The 16,886-nt window shown below is 38.2% G+C and overlaps 1 protein-coding gene across 3 annotated transcripts in view; it reads right to left on the bottom strand.

Moving 5' to 3' along the window:
* Nucleotides 1-6,977: 6,977 nt before the first annotated feature.
* The window catches only part of opn7b (opsin 7, group member b), a 61,735-nt gene continuing 51,826 nt past the window's right edge, over nucleotides 6,978-16,886 (bottom strand). For all 3 annotated transcript variants that reach the window (XM_023273606.3, XM_055013091.1, XM_055013090.1), the window contains 2 exons: nucleotides 13,356-13,690; nucleotides 6,978-13,245 (listed from right to left, as the gene is read on the bottom strand). In XM_023273606.3, the coding sequence (XP_023129374.1) occupies nucleotides 12,748-13,245; nucleotides 13,356-13,690 (833 nt within the window). In that variant the 3' untranslated portion in view covers nucleotides 6,978-12,747. The remainder of the gene's footprint in view (nucleotides 13,246-13,355; nucleotides 13,691-16,886) is intronic.

Genomic DNA, 16,886 nt, shown 5'->3' with positions numbered 1-16,886 from the left:
TACCATGAAATTTGGTACAAATATTCATGTAAACTAAAAGATACATTTGCATGGTTTTGGTGATCCTCTGATCCAGTATATCTGCTAAACTAATGATGCTCCCATTACCCAGTTTCAAGTTGTTTTGAGTACTTTCAATCTAATTCTATAATCTGGTCACTATATAATTCTTTATTTTTTCATACTTTATAATTCTTTTACAAATCTGGCCTTTAGTTATCTTCTACCTGAGTCTGTTCACCTCAATATAGATTCTTTAAGTTCAATCAAACATAGTTTAGTGGAACCCTCCTCACAATCTGAGCTGAAGGTCAGCATTCATGCATGAAAAGTAAATATACAGCCTCTATTTGATTACTGTTTTTAAAATCAGTAAGTGTGTTCTTTTTAATGATTAGTACAGGGCACTAATGGTCTCTTAGCCATTAATTAAGCCTTTGACACAGCTGAATGTACAATTTCACATCCTCATCTCAAGCACAGGGTTGTTACTACAGCTGTGGCTCCAGATTGCTTCATTTTATCTGCAAAACACAATCACATTCTTACATTTAAAGGATCATCCTGGTGTGCAAATCTTAGTCAATTCATATTAAACTACACATGTTTTATCTTACTGCAGGCTATTTTCAGAAGCATGTATAGATTGTTGTCTAATGTCAGGTAATCTGTCAGTAATAACTTGTCATTAGCAGTCATTTTTTTATCTGGTGTTATCTTTGTGAAAGCATGTGTAAGTGTGGATTGATTTGAAAAGTCTGATGGGAAAACATCACACCATTATGCTTCAAAGCACACAGTATCTCACTGTTTTTCCAGGCACAAGAAATATCCATAAAACACCTTAAAGGCAAAGATTATTAGCACACAATGATGAGCTCAGAGCATTTTGAATGATAGTTATTATTTACATACTGTATATTCACAATGCATTAACTCCTTAGTGAAACATTCAGTGTAACCTTTGCAAATTTTTTTCTTTTTTAAATCCAAAACTCAACAAATCCTATTTAACTTTTCTTTATATGCCGGCAAATCTTTAGCTATCCAGTGTGGCTTCAGTCTTAATTCAATGTTAGAGTAGTTTTCAGGGTGATCTGAACCCTTTCATTTGGGTTTCACGTCAGTGTCAGCCTGGCGTGGGATTTTTAAAAAGGAGCTAATTTATATATATATATATATATATATATATATATATGTATAGTTACAGTTGTTCAGTTGTTTTCACATTTGGATGGACAACAGAAAAAGAAAAAGTACTCATCACTGGAGCTTCAACAGTTGCAGAATTGGACTTGCACATGTAAGACACACTGTACATGTGGAAACTGCTATTGTGCCATGTTGTGATGGATTTACTCTAATCTGCTTTAATACTCTGTCAGGCAGAGAATGAAATTAGACTAATATCCTGTGTTAGTGGATGACATATTTATGTGTGGGAGATTGGATCTCAATTGTCAATGATGAAATTATTCTTACTGGCAATGTAGTGCAATTTGGTTCAATATACCATGCAGAGTGTGGGAGCAAAGACGAGAATAGCCATTCTAAATGAATTGTTTGTTTCAGGGAGTCTGCCCGGGGGCAGTGAATGTTTGGCTTATGTCTTGGCAAACATGTTTTCACATTATGAAATGTGGAAGCAGGAAATCAAAAAAATAAAAAATCTCTGGGACATTATAAACAAGCAAAAACAAAATAGGCCAAGTATAACAAGAAAATGATGAATGATGCATCACACTGTGAAAAATATTACGAGTGGCATTTGTGGAAGAACATTTATCATAACTATGAACATCACAGCTACTGAAATCTTGTTAAGTTTACTTCATTACTCCATTTCACGGAAATGCAATAGAGTAGCTGGTAAATTTAATACAGTTTAACAGGATTGTCATTGGCAGTGCACACAAGGAATTTGGTATTTTTCAAATGTGCATATGCTCAGCTGTGTTAATACAGTCAGATCTACCTCATCAAAATACATCTGCATAGGGACAAATTGCAAGTACTACACAACATGTTTAATATACTGACAAACATTGAAATATGAAATTATTCTCTTTATTTTTTATGTTAATGCTCTGTTCTTATTAATGCCATTTGGTTACTCTAAAAAAATTCTACTTTTTAAAAACATTTCAAGTTATTTCCAATGTCATCCAATTTGAGTTACACACTTAAAGACTGTTTCTTTTAAAGAAAAAAAATGCTTTTGCATTGTGCCAGATATGACAGAAGTTTTTTGACAGATATTGCTAATAAAGCTATAAAGACCAGGAAATGCTCCTACATGTCATTCTGGAGGGCAAGTGCATATTAAAAACATTACTGTTTAGTATAAAGGACTTGACTTTAGACCCATAATACTTTATGCTCCGCTCATTTTTGGGTTTGTTCTGTTTCTTGTTTGGTCTCCTAATTGCTGGTGCTATAAAATACAAGTAAAAATTTGAGGTGCAGATAGGTTCACACTACCTACTTTTTTCAGAGTTGGAACATATGTCTACATTTTAGAGAATGTCATCATGAAATTGTCAGAATAGAAGGTGTGAAGTAATGTCCAGCATTTTGTAGACAACCAGCTCCATTACTTTAAAGTGTGCTGCAGCAGCTGTTTCTTTGATGAGAATTTCAGGAGCTTTGGTGCTAATTTATAGATACATTATTTTAGGTTATCAGATTATTTATTTTATACTGTATGTTCTTTAGAAGCAATCAACATGCTGAAGGATTTCTTTTGACCTGAAATCTCATACATCAGTGTAAATTAACTGCATATTTTCACCCAGCTATGTGACATATCACATATTTCACTGTTTATTGATTATAATAATGAATCTGTTACAAAGTGATTGATTACTGAACTGTGTAACTGAGTAGGTGAAAGACAATTTTGTAGCTTACTCATGGGATCTGTGTTCAGGAGAATGCCACTTCCTTCCAAAATGCAGGAGGAAAATGATTATGAGCGAAATGCAAAATAACAAAACAGCTTGAAGCATGTCCCTGGTGTGGGAATGGTTAAAGACAGTAAATTTCTTCTTTGATAATCTGTACTGTATATGTATATAGCAACTTAACAGCTAAAAAATAGCTTTCTTTGCTTAGCGTACAAAATCTTTGGAGTTGATTTACCAGAAAAAGGGCCATGATGCAGTTGATACGTGAGGACCCTTGTGTAGCAGTTTAAATGACTTTCCCTGCCTGTTGAAACACCAGTAAAGGTTGTGTGTCTATCACACTAGTTTATGACTGACATAAACCTGTGCTTAACTGCTGCAGTCAGTTCATAGTCACACATCCCTCCTTATCCTGCTTTAATACAGACCTGGCAGAGAGTAGATATTTTGACAGATGGTGTTCAGCAGGGACATCTTGTTCAGGTGAGGCAGCCAGATCATGTCCATCTGTTTGCATAGAGTGCAACTGATCTCGACTCCATCTAAATCTGTGGGGTTAATGCGGTAGGCCAGGTGTACAAGGATGAGATGGGAGGAAAAAGTGCAGGACAGAAACATAGCAGTGGATAGTTTTTTCAATGTGTCCTCGGTGGAAGGACGTGTGAAAACAAAGTTTTCTCCCCGTAGCTGGTTCAACGTCAGAAATGTGTTTAAACGGATATTAAAGATTAAAATTGAATATTTGATTTAAGTTCCTATTACACTTAAGCCTATTATGTAATGCTTATGTAATACATTTTTGAAGTTATAGCACTTTGTGTTCTATGTGCATAAAAGGCGCCATACAAACAAAGTCAGGTTTTTTGGACCAGATGGTTTATTTTTTAGCTGATTCTACCCTCAATATAAAATAAACTAAAGTCAACCATCTTATTTTCCCTTTTATTTCCAATTTGTTACCTGTTTCACACATTATAAAAAAAATACATGAATTTAAAGTAAAAACGCAGCTGTGTTGAGTGAAGCTGGCTGATTGGACAAGCAACAGGAAACACTCATGAATCTCAATTGATAGTCTTGTTTGTGAGATGCAGAACACTGTGACCGAACCAATTAGAGCTAAAAATCCATGCCTGCCTGCTAAGACATCACAGCAAGACACTGTGTGTGTGTGTGTGTGTGTGTGTGTGTGTGTGTGTGTGTGTGTGTGTGTGTGTGTGTGTGTGTGTGTGTGTGTGTGTGTGTGTGTGTGTGTGTGTGTGTGTGTGTGTGTTTGTGTGTGTACATGCAGTACATAATGCAGGAGAACATGGCATAAGCACATGGGAACAATCATGGCTGTTTGCTGAAAAAGGAAGAGCAGCAACAGGCTGACTCCACCTCAAGATGTGCTTTTCTCATCCAACCATTTATTAACAATACTAATAGAAGGAAACAGACAACCATTCACACCTTTTGGCAATATTGAGGCAATAATTAACTTGACATGCACATCTTTGAACTGTGGAGGGAAGAAGCCAGAACTTTCTTGTTGTGAAAGGATAGTGCTAAAAACACTGCACAGCAACTGCTGCCCTAAAATGTTCTCAACTGAAAACTGATCCAAATACATAAATAAATCACAAAAAATCCTACTAACACTTAAGTATAATCAACCACTGTAATGCAAACTTGCAACAAAAAAAATCACATGAATGAATAAAAGTTGTGATTACAGTGGCACAGTTTGAGGTTTTTCCATCGATATAAACAAAGGCTGAAATAGTGCCCTTGAAATGAATTGTAAGTTAAAGTACCACAAGAATACAATAGGTTTTTGCTGAACAACTAGACAATGTTTTAAAGAGAACAAAGAAATCTTTTGAGGCTTTTCTGTACAGATTTTACCCCCCAACAGTGGCTTTTGCTTGAATGTTTTGTTGATTATATACAGGAATCTTGTGGTCTTTTAAATAAGACACTGACTGAATATTTAAACAAATGTCCATGGCTTTCAGAGGATGAACCTTACAAACTTTGCTGCTCCTCAGACTTCCTCTTTAGTGCATCCATAATTCGAAATGCACTGAGTCTGAAGTGTAGAAGAGTCACAGGTCTCGATGCAGCAGTGACTGGTTTTTACAGCTTGCAGTTTCTACATTGTTCAGAGTGAAGAAAATATAAAGTAAAGTGGAGAAAGCCCTGTGAGTCTTCTCCTTGTCAATAACACATATTTAGTGAACGCATCTCCACTGCAAACTCTTCTGCTCACCGATCACTGCTCTCTGTCACGATGGATAAAATAAAATAAAAACAAACAAATAAAAACAAATAAAAAAACAGAAGCAGATGAAGGCAACTCTAGTTCTATGTTGTAGCACACCAGTAAATGAAAAACTGCAAACTTAATTGCCGTGAGAACTAAAACTAATTTGGTCCCATAATATATAATAAATCCATTTCATGTTTTGGATATCAGTGGCAAATATAAATTAAAATCTATGCCGTAGGCACAGCATGGTTCTTGTTGACTAAAATTAAACTTAAAATCCTTGTGAGGAAATTCAGAGATTTGTTTGAAAAACATTTTTAGGGAAAATATCTGGTCAAATGTTTTGATAAATGCTTATGCAGAGCTACTACAGAATTTAAACTTGTTATTTGGCCGGACAGATAATTAGATAACATCACTCTAGAAGAATTTCAGGACAGACTTTAAGAAAAAAGTTAATTATGAAGACCTAGGTAACTGGAATTTATGGACCAACGTTTGAACAATTAACAGTTCAGGCAACCAAACTTACATATATGCCCATTTACTGCTACAGCAAGACAACACCTTCTAACTATGACACAACAATAACACAAAGCAAACCAAACTGTGATGTGATGTGAAATGGACGGAGAGCATTTAAATACAATATTATGGTGTAATATTATGTTTTGAGATTTGAAGAAAATTATTATTTTTGCCTGAAAAGAGAAGTTGCACCAGGTTGTTAGTGAAGGAAGCCACTTGTGTGCATGTTATTGTGTGGCGGCAGTGTGCTCGGTGATTGATGGGTCTGCTGACAGCTGGGTCGGCCTGTTGTGGTGAGTCGCAATTCCCCAACATAACTCATCTGGTGTTTCAGGTGATGAATAATGATATTTTTGCATCATTAACTCAGAAGAGGATCCTCCTTCCTCCTCACCAGATGGCGGGGAAATCAGATGCTTTCACAGAGTTACGCTTAAAATGTTTGTAAAACAATGACAAGCAGTGTTGTATCATTTAATTTTAAGATGTGGCCTCCTGGTACTCAGTCCCGGTAGTCAAAACAAGGATAAACACCGTGTATTGGCATTTACCATTATTTAATTTCTACTTTGGCCATGTAGAAAAGAGTATGTCCCTGATCATAAAACAGGTTATTGACTAGTGTTCAGTAGATCTTTAGATGAGTCAAGAAGGACAAATTGAGTTCGAGCAAATACAATAATTGTTTTTAAATGTTTTGAGTCTGTCAGTGCAACACACCCATAACACATACTTACTCTACCAAGGAATGCAGTCGTGTTATGTGACAATCGTCTTATGTTTGTCTGTGAATCTGCCTGTCTGTCTGGTAGCAACATTACTCAAAAACGGACAAAAGGATTTAGATGAAATTTTCAGGGAAGGTCAGAAATGACACAAGGACCACTTCATTAGACTTTGGCAGTGATGCTGCTTATAGTCTGGATCCATGGATTTGTTAAAGATTTCCATATAATTGCGAGATAGTGGCATGGCGTCACTGTAACTATGACTACAAGTGAACGTCACGTCATGCTGATGATCACATGATTGCGATCCTACTATGAATCCACCGCTGCGGTTTTATCGGAACTGAACAGTCTCAAATTATACAATGACTGAGCAGCCTTGGCAGAGTACTGCAATCTCTGAGTCCTTCTATTGTTTGTACTGCTTCACATGGATTGTAATTTTGTCCATCATCTGACTTTTTCTCTTGTGCTGCCATCAGGTCAAAACTTAGTGACTGGTTAATGAAGGGTTAGCTACCTATATCGTCTAAAAGCATTGAAAAGCAGTAAAATACTCCCAAATTCAGTCCTGAATAATATTTATTTATCATTACATTTGACTTCAGAACAAATGATATGCCCTTAGTTAGATGTACTTAACACTTTTTATACAATCCTCAATAAATTTTAAACAAACAAGCAAAAAAAATTGTAAACATTTTCACAGTGCATCTGAAACTTCACTGACAACAATGATAATAATTTTAGAATTATATTGTAATAATATTATCTTAAAACCTATATAGGTAGACAGATTTTTTTTTCTCCATATACAAACATACACATATGTACAACACATCACATTCAACCTTGTTTGTGTCTTAGAAACTGGGGGAGAGGGGCTGTAAAACATCTGATGTGTGTGTGTTTGCATTTCCGTATGCCAGTGTAATACAGTACAGTCCACAACTGCAAATCTCCTGAGGGACAAAGTGTTTGCTTTTCAGAGGACAAACGCAAAATAAGGATTCACACAAAGGCTTAACTGCTGTTGTCAGAAAATTCTGATTCTAGTGGCATCTTCCTGATTGCGTTTAGCTTTATTTACAGTGGATTAGCGCAGATATATAGACAGCAGTGCGTATAGGATTTATGACTTTATTCAGACCTAGCGCAGGCTTAGAGCATTCAGGAAGTGACTTATAAACCACTTTAAATGCTGCATATGAAATTTCTGCTGATTCAGAGTCTTGTGTCCCAAATGGGATTAACAAAGTGTTTGTCATGTTTCCAGGCTGCATCTTGACAGGTAGGATTCAAACAGTGAAGAAAGATGAATATGTTTAACAAAAGCTGTGGGGCCTTATGCTGTACTTGTGACAACAGAGGATTTATTAATGCAGGAGCAAAAGATAATTGCATCCAGCTTGAGCTGTTTCGTGCACACATCTGACGTATCAGCACTTAAATTTCTCCATTATTAAGCTCGCTCTCAGTAAACTGCTCATCCAAGCGGGTGTAGTCACATCAAACACTTCTGCTGCTTGGATTTCTTAATATTAAATGCTTGAATTGTCTGATTCAAATCCAGCAACAAATACATTCCATGGTTAATTGGGAGGTAGAAACAGTCACCTTCATAGAAGCTGCATATACTGTACAATAACATCATAATAGATTAAATTTCCCACTTGGATTGTTGTGCCCCGGTAGAAGCCAACAACACTGCAGTGGAAAATTAAGCTAAATTAACAACAACCATAAGGGCCATTATACTACAGTTGTATAATATTGTTGATCTTGCTTTTAAAATATTATGGTTTAATCCATCCTTCTCTCACACATGAACTAAAGAGCTAAAGAAAATGCATTCCAGCTGCAGAAAGACCAGGCAGCTATTTTGCAATAAAATCTTATAATACGAAACATTTATGGAAACACTTTCAAAGCGACCACTCAGAAGCTGAAATAACATAAGAAAATAAAACCCGTCATCCCCATTTCAAGACACTGCAAGGGGTTTGTCCATCCTTATTTACACAGTTTAGCTGATATTCATAATAATTTATGAATTAAATTTGGCATCTGTACAAACACATATTATTTACATACATGCAACCAGTCTCTACATGAATGAATAAAGCCAGTGTAGATAACCCAGGTTGGAATGGCTGGTAATACAGAATACACACGTAGATACTCGGAGAAATTGTTCTTTGAGCAGAACAGAATAGAAAAAAGAGACATCAGAATCAGATTTTCACAGTTTCGTTTCCTGGTTTGTATGTCCATCTTTGTCCAAGAGTTGAGCCAAACGAAGTGTGTTCAGCACAGGGCTTGAAGCCAAGTTTTTGATATGTATATTCTTTCCATGGTTACCTGCATATTGGTAGAAAAATATGAGTGTCCAAAACAGCATTTGGGCTTTGACAGTGAGTCTAAAGGTAACTGTAACTTTTGGTTGCAGCATGACAAACAGAAAATTCCTCTTGCATTTCACCAGTCCATCAATTTTTACATCCTTTTTCTTTCTTCCAAAATGTTACAGTCAACACAAAACTGACATCATTCCTGACACATCAGAGAAGTACAATCATTTAGTTTTTTCCTGGGAAATAAATTACCCTATCATACTTAAAACAGCTGGTTGGCTACTTATTACTACTCATTTCATCCTGGAGGGTTTACATCAAGAAACAGAAATGAGCTGGTACCCTGTACATCCATGGGGTTGACTACAATTGTTGTTTGATACATAGATGAAAATTTGAAGATGACACTACTGTCTCTTACATGACACAATGATCACAATAGCTACCTGTATATGTCTGCAGAAAGGCCTTTTTTTGTCTTTGCAAGTGGTGCTTGTTTTCACAGCAGGGAGGTTTTCACATGGATGTATGCATCAGCTAAAATAATCTGCAGCTACAGACAGCCTGAGGCTTCTTTCACCTCGTCTCACAGTAGGCTCCAGGTTAAAGATTCACACTTGAACTTCACAAGTCGGGGTTCATGTTATAAGAAGACTCACAGTATGTGACATGACTGATATAACTGCAGATGTTCCATTGTTTTTATTCTTGTGTTGCTTAAATAATTATATGCCTTTATTTAAACATCAAATTTTGGGAAAAACTATAACCAGTCCAGATTTGATTTTCATAAACTCTGGGTTGCCTGGGGATATCTCTTGAGAACACTTCATGATTTATGTTCAATGCTGCTGCAGCATGGTTTGCACATATTATACTGCAACGTGGAAAGTAAGAGCATGGAGAAGGCTGATGTCCATACCTTCATCAAACGTTCACTTTTCCTAACCTTAACCATACATTTACAACAGTTAAGGCTTGATTAAATAAAAATAATTTTTTCGATCCTGTTAGTTACTAGATATATTAGAGGAAGATGAGAATAGACTTCTTGTCAGGCAACTGGGTTGAGAATTATGACCAAGGAAAGCTGGTTTCAGAATGGATTCAGGAGTTTGAAAGCTTATCAAACAACAAAACACTGCATAATTTAATGAGATGCACTTTAGCAACTCTAGACAGTTGTCACAGCGGTAATAGTTTCCATCTTAAACCTTGAACTTAACAGGAGTATGGAATACCATGTACCATGTAAGCATGTGCAAATACAATGTGTTGTTGGATACAAACAACTGAGACAGTCTAAAATTTTCTGCCAGATGATGCTGGGTTGTTTTGCTGGATCTCCCTGCGTCAGTGCAGCAGCCTCTCTGAAATGAACAAGGGGTCTTTGTGTTTTCATGCACTGTTAATGTCAGCATGGACAAGTCTTAAACCCAGAGCTAATAGAGATTTAAATCCTGAGGTAACAAATGTCGAACCCATGACCTAAGTATCATGTGAAAAACCCGGGTGAGGTATTAGTTCAGACGGTGATGGAGATTTAGTATCAATTTCTTCAAGAAGCCATCACCACTTAGGCTCGCGCAGTAATTTGAGGAGTGTAGCAGGCAGCAGAATGGAGCGCATGTGCTGACCTGGTTGTTTTGCATGACTTAAAGAAAATCCTTTTATGACAAAGTGAAACTGAGAACACAAAATGGGAACTGCTTTTGTAATCAGGTATTTTGTGGAAACTGCACAGAACTGCAGTCTTCCCTCTCACAATAGCAAAGAGGGGTAATGTCATGAAAGTGATGCCAGTCAACCCAAGCATGCACTCTAGCAGATCTAATTAATCTTGTCCATGGCAGGTCTCTTTGTACTTCCATTTGATGACCTACACTGTCAGGGAAAAGTACAAAACTGCTTGTTGGACAAACACGGTGGTTAAGCTGTAGTATGCTCGCCGGGCATATTTCATTGGAATAATGAAGGCAGGTGCTGAGGCAAAGCCTTGTGTCTCATATGTTTAAAAACTCTTTTATTGAAAAACAGGCAAGAGGAACACTAAAGGCAAGTGGTCTATATTCATGCATAGGCATAAAGTTTTTTCCTATTTTGTAATAATGGCTTGAGGAACATGTTAAATGTGCCAGTTTTGGGTTCTCGTTTTTTGTTTGGCGTCACCAGAACCAAAAGAATTTGCTGATGCACTGTTAGCTTCAGGAACTACACACTTGCACTTCTGCACAAGAAAATGAACTCTCACTGGGAGACATTAGAAAAATACACTCATATACAGTATATATTTCAAAAAAATCATATGTTTTTTCCCACTCCCTTTTTATTCACACTGACATGCTTCGTTAAGGGTTATCTGAACCAAAGATCACTTGGATTTTTCACTGTTTGGGGTATTATTTTTAGAGGACTGGACTTTATTACCATCAGCAAAAATAACACAATAACCAAGTTAGCCGCTGAAATTTAGGAATGTGGCAACGTCACTAAAATTTTGTCTAATGAAAGATGACAGTTTGACCTCTTGCAATGCCTCGGAGCAGCCAAATTTAATGAAAGCAAAATTAATTTCCCCCACCTGGCTGAAGTATTTCCTTGTTAGTCCATGTAGTCTATTTCCTTGTTATGTCCATGTTAGTGTGTTTTCCAGCATCAGTGATTGCCTTGGTGAGCACATAATCAATAAAAATCATCATGAAAACAACACCCATGGTGTGAAAGAGACAGAATTAGCCTTCTAATGGGCAACATCAGACTGCTGTAGCTGTCTTTGTCAGGTTGAGATAGCCCCATGACTGCACACGATTAACCTCCTGCCTCCCTTAAATTAAAGATGCTAATAAGTGAACGCAACTCTCTTCTTATCATCATACCTGTCCGGCATGTTAATATAGTCCAGCTCTCTGTTTAACACTTACAGAACTTAGAGCTTATTGAGCATTACAGATAGTTGTATGAAGTCCTGCCCCCTGATCTTCTGCATCTATAATTTAGTCGTGCTTTCTCTCGCAGACTGAGGTGATAACACATGTGATTAGACAAAGCTGGCAGCTCCTTTTTATAGCTGGATTAATGCACTACTCAAAATGTCCATCTTTTGATGATTGGAACGGCAACAGGCTTTCGAAAAGCCAGATCCTTCCTGCAGTGCTTTACTTTGTACCTCCTTAGGGGCTTTGTTTATAAAGAGGAATGTACAGGTTGACACACTGTAGTTAAATTAGTTGCAGTTTTGAAAACTTAATTCATCCTCACAGATGAGTACATTGTACTAATATCCTATTCGATAACAACAGCAAGCAACCCTGTGGTCCTTCAGTTTGAGGCATGCATAAATAAATAGCTGTCAAATCAAATACATCATCAAATACAGTACTCGTAATAAACACATAAAAGGTAGCTTAGAGAGTAGAAGGTTTCAGTATCAGTTCCTCCCTCTAAATCCAGCGTAAATTGATTTGCATTAGTGCTCAGTCTTACTCGATGATGATCACTCAAAGTGATCGTATAGTTATTGACACTTGTAAATTTGACCTGATAGAATATTGATGCACACATCTGTGGACTGTTTGGCTTGCTTATCCTCCTGTATTGGCTTTTAAATACAAGATCTTGTGTGTGTGTGTGTGTGTGTGTGTGTGTGTGTGTGTGTGTGTGTGTGTGTGTGTGTGTGTGTGTGTGTGTGTGTGTGTGTGTGTGTGTGTGTGTGTGTGTGTGTGTGTGTCTGTGTGTGCGTGTGTGTGCATGTGCATGTGTTTGGCAGTATCACATATTTGAGGCATGAGACAAGTTTTAAACTTCAGAATTAGAACTTTTTTTCCTTCAATCAGTCTTGATCCTTTTAGTTTTAAATTATATTTTCACTATTACCTAACTTGCACTTAGTGTCTTTCAGTCATCATTCTTGCCATATTTTTCTCCTTTCATCTTCTTTTTTTTTTTTTTAAGCTTCTCATTGTCTAGCTGTGTTTGTTTTTCTACAGGAAGTCGCTCTGCATCTCATTGGAGAGCTGACTGACAGCAACCTCACTGTGCTGAGATCCTTTAAGTATCCTAGCAGTTTGCTGGGGACTGTCTGTACAGTTTCCTCTGGTACCAGTGGCTGTTTCAGGGCAAGGACAATGTCTGCAGGTCCTGTGGTTTTCTGGCAGCCCGTTGGACAACCTTGTAGAATTGCACTCTTCTTTGTGATGTGATTGCCTGCACATTCCCTTCTGTGTGGAGCTGCGCTGGCACAGACATCCACAGAGTGTCCTTCTGCACTGGGCTACATCCCGACACAGGGACTTACGGAAATTGGGCTTGAAGACCAGATAGACAATAGGGTTGTAAAGGGTAGAGGACTTGGCAAAGATAGCTGCCAGAGCAAAAGCCATAGGTGGTACAGTTGCTGGGTTACCGAATGCCGCCCACATGGACACAATAGCGTATGGACTCCATGCTGTCAGGAAACCGATGCAAACTGCCACAGAGAGCTGAAAAGACACACAACAGCACACAAAAGACATTTATTATGTAATCAAGAATTCATGTGGAAAATGATATATAATATACGTAATCATGAAAAGTGAGCCTATGCATTTACCTTAACGATAAGTGCATGTGCGTTGGTGATCTTGTTTTGTGGGGACATGTGCTGCTGTACAGCCTGCCGAGAGCCCCGGACAGTCAGCAGGATGAATGTGTAGGACAGAAAGATGACAGTGCAGGGCACGATGTAACAGAAGAAGAAGAGGCAGATGATGTAGCTCATAGCCACAGGATTTTGACTGGGCGCATGCCAGTTGATGCAGCACGCTGTGCCATAAGGCTCAGCTCCATACTCGCCCCAGCCCGACAGAGGACCTACAGCAAATGCTCCAGCGTAGCACCAGATGCAGGCGACCAGCAGGCAGGCATGGCAGTACGAGAACTTGTTACCTGAAAAAGAATGGAAGAGGGTAGAGACAGAGGAAAAGAGTTTGGGGAGTGATTACTGACAGATGAGGACATAAAGGAAGGATACAAAAACAACAGCGTAGCAACAATATGCCACTGAAGCATATTGAGTCTTGTTACCCGATGCTGATAACATTCAATGAGTGAGGAGGAGAAAGAGGAAGACAGAAGGAGAAGGAAGTGGAGAGATATGGTGCAATAAGTGATGAATAACTTGTCAAGAAATTTCCTAGGATGGACAGGTAGATTTGGACAAGGAACCTAAACTGCTGCACAAATAAAAATCAAGATAAGTTTATCTTATCCTGTTTTCCGGCCAATGCCTGCTTTACCTCAGGCGTGTTCCACTAAAGGATCACATGGTTCACAGGAAAGCACATGTGAAGTTAATAATGTTCATAATGCCAGCAGCCCGAACATAAATATTATTCTGCATGTAAAGAGAGTAGCTGTGCACCATGTTTGCTTTGGGCCAACACATGTGAGGAAAACCACTTGAGAAGTGAAGACATTTCCCTGTAGCTGTAAAAATCTGAGCCTTGTGCACACAAGACCTGAAGAAACATAGTAAGCACTGTTTGTCAGCGTTGAATCTAAATGGAGAAATGCTCTTGAACTAAAAGACAAATTTAAAATAGGTTTTTGCTGTAATGAATCATGTATCTGAAGCATTTATTCAGACAAAAGAATCAGACATAATGTATTCCTTTCCTTGCGGTATTTTTTAGAATCATTTTGTTCATATAGTCCCTTTCTTAATAATGATATATATTTTTTTTCAGTTTCCATGATCTTTGCATGAGAAATTACTGTTGGTCAAGACACAAATTTGTGAGTTCACAATGATAAAACAAATCACACAACTAACTGGTGGTTTTCTAAATGTATAAAAAAGATATAGCCTGCTGGCTCAGTGGTTGTTGGAGTTGCTCAGATAGATGTAATCAATTAATAAGTTAACCTAATTACAGAAAAAAATATGTGTACTACTAGGACCAATTAAATACGAGTGTGGTGCGTTTCTAACATATGATTATTTTTGCTAGTACGACAAGCAAGCTTGTTACTTTATTCCCACCGTGTGAATAAGCGAATAAATGGGAAACACCGGCACAGGCCTCACCATGGTCTACTATAATTGATTTAGGAAAGGACTTCTCCAGCGTGCACTCAGTGAGGAAGAGAACACAGGCAGCCTTATCTCTGGCACCACACAGCCTCTTCAGCGGGATGTCAGCCCCTCTCACAGTTCAAGCTGAGGGTCGGGGGAGGCGAATATGTCCCGTGGCACTCGTTGAACTGTGTGGTGCTACGGATGGGGGTTAGTTAACCATTACAGATGGTTTTTATGTGATGTGGAGGATCCCTTTACTGATCACAAACTCCAGCTATGCAACATGAAGGATTTAACCTGAGCTCTTTTTATACAGAGAGCTGAACTCAATTTTGAAGAAAAGACCTCAGATATATGCTCTTACTTTTTAAAAAGGGGTGTACCAAATGTATAGAAAATATATTTTTCTCCTGATCCATTCCACTATCGCAACTATGAGTGAGTGTCTGCGCATACCTACTTCTGACATAATACCAGCTCCTCTGGTGTTACACTCTGGTATAATACCAGTAACGAGGAACCCTTTTTTGTTTGCTTTTTGGTGAGCCACAGTTCACATCAGCAGATGCATCTTTAGATTCACATATTTAAAATGTCTTTTGGTAATTCTTAGCCTCAGTTAGTTTTTGTTGATGCCCTTAGCACAACAATTCAGATGTTTTTCTCAGCACATTCTGTGAATGTTTAAAAGGATCCGAATATGAACAATGTTGATTGTCCTTGATGATAATTGTAATTTAGATGGAGATTTGGCCATTTTACTTATACATAAATGCAGATAATTACATTCTCGGAGGAGATTGTTTCAATCTGTCAGCAGGATTACCAAAAACTACCAAGCTGATTTTCATTGAACTTGGTGGAAGTGCAGCATAGGCAAAGTAAAAACCCATTCATTTTTGATGCTGATCTGGTTTGCAGCATCACATATCATAGAGGAATGACCTGCTGCTCATGGTGCTTTACTGTCAATAAATGGCACAAGTTGGTCGGGAACAAATGCCGTTGAGCATCTGCAATGATTGTTTGGATTGTCAATGGTGTCTTTTTGCTTGTAGGAATCTGCATTCTTGTTCAGCTAAGAGGGCTGTCTCTCTATCCCACTGTATAAACTAGTTTAGAGGCAAGAGGACAGCACATTTGTACAAGGTTCCTTGCAGGAAAGTCTCATAAAAGTGTAATTATATGTGTTCATTTGCATTTCAAACACTTTTATTTGTGATGCTTGTAGTCTCCCGGGCTTTACACTCTGCATTATACACGGTGTTCCAGAGGAAAACAGACAAGAGGAGCTCTTTAAAAACACAGCCTTCAATTATAGTGTGCCTGTTAGCTTCAATCGTTAAACCTACAAGAGCATGGAAAATATTTCTGCCTCTATTTCAGTAGAAGTTGGATGTAGTCAAAGCTTGTGCACTTACATGTGCAAACACATGTAAGTGGTGTTTGCTGCTCATCAGATCCATACATATCATACATGTATCCAACTGTGTTATATGTTCCTTGTTCCCCACCCCCCTCTTCTCCCATCCCTCCCTCTTTACCTCTACCCCTCTACCCCTCTACCTCTACCCCTCTATCTCTACCTCTCTACCTCTTCTGTCCCTCTCAACCCGCCCGGCCAGCAGGCAGATGGGTCCCCCCACATTAGAGCCGGGTTCTGCTCGAGGTTTTTTTCCCCGTTAAAAGGGTGTTTTCCTTGCCACTGTAGCCTTTTGGCTTGCTCTGGGGGTCAGGCATATGATTTCCGTAAAGCGTCTTGAGACAATTTGACTGTAATTGGAGCTATATAAATAAAATTGAATCGAATTGAATTGAATACAGTCTCCAGCTGTGACCCATCCAGACTGGCAACACCACAGTTTTTAGGTCTTCTGTTATGTCCTACTGGTTCTTGTTGTGTTGATTTTTTTCCCCTGACCAAATCCGCTTTCCCATTCTAGTAATCATACTCTGTTAGGGCATGTTTTACCTTGTGTACCAAGTACTAGAGGTTCAATTGATAGAGTATGCACCAGACTGCCTCTGTTGTGTGTACCCCTGCAGTGTGTATGCGTGAGTGTG

The sequence above is a fragment of the Amphiprion ocellaris genome, chromosome 8 (assembly GCF_022539595.1).
Source record: "Amphiprion ocellaris isolate individual 3 ecotype Okinawa chromosome 8, ASM2253959v1, whole genome shotgun sequence".
NCBI classification, from domain to species: domain Eukaryota; kingdom Metazoa; phylum Chordata; class Actinopteri; family Pomacentridae; genus Amphiprion; species Amphiprion ocellaris.
Note: the sequence above shows the minus strand (reverse complement) of the source record. Positions and strands in the feature narration are given on the sequence as shown.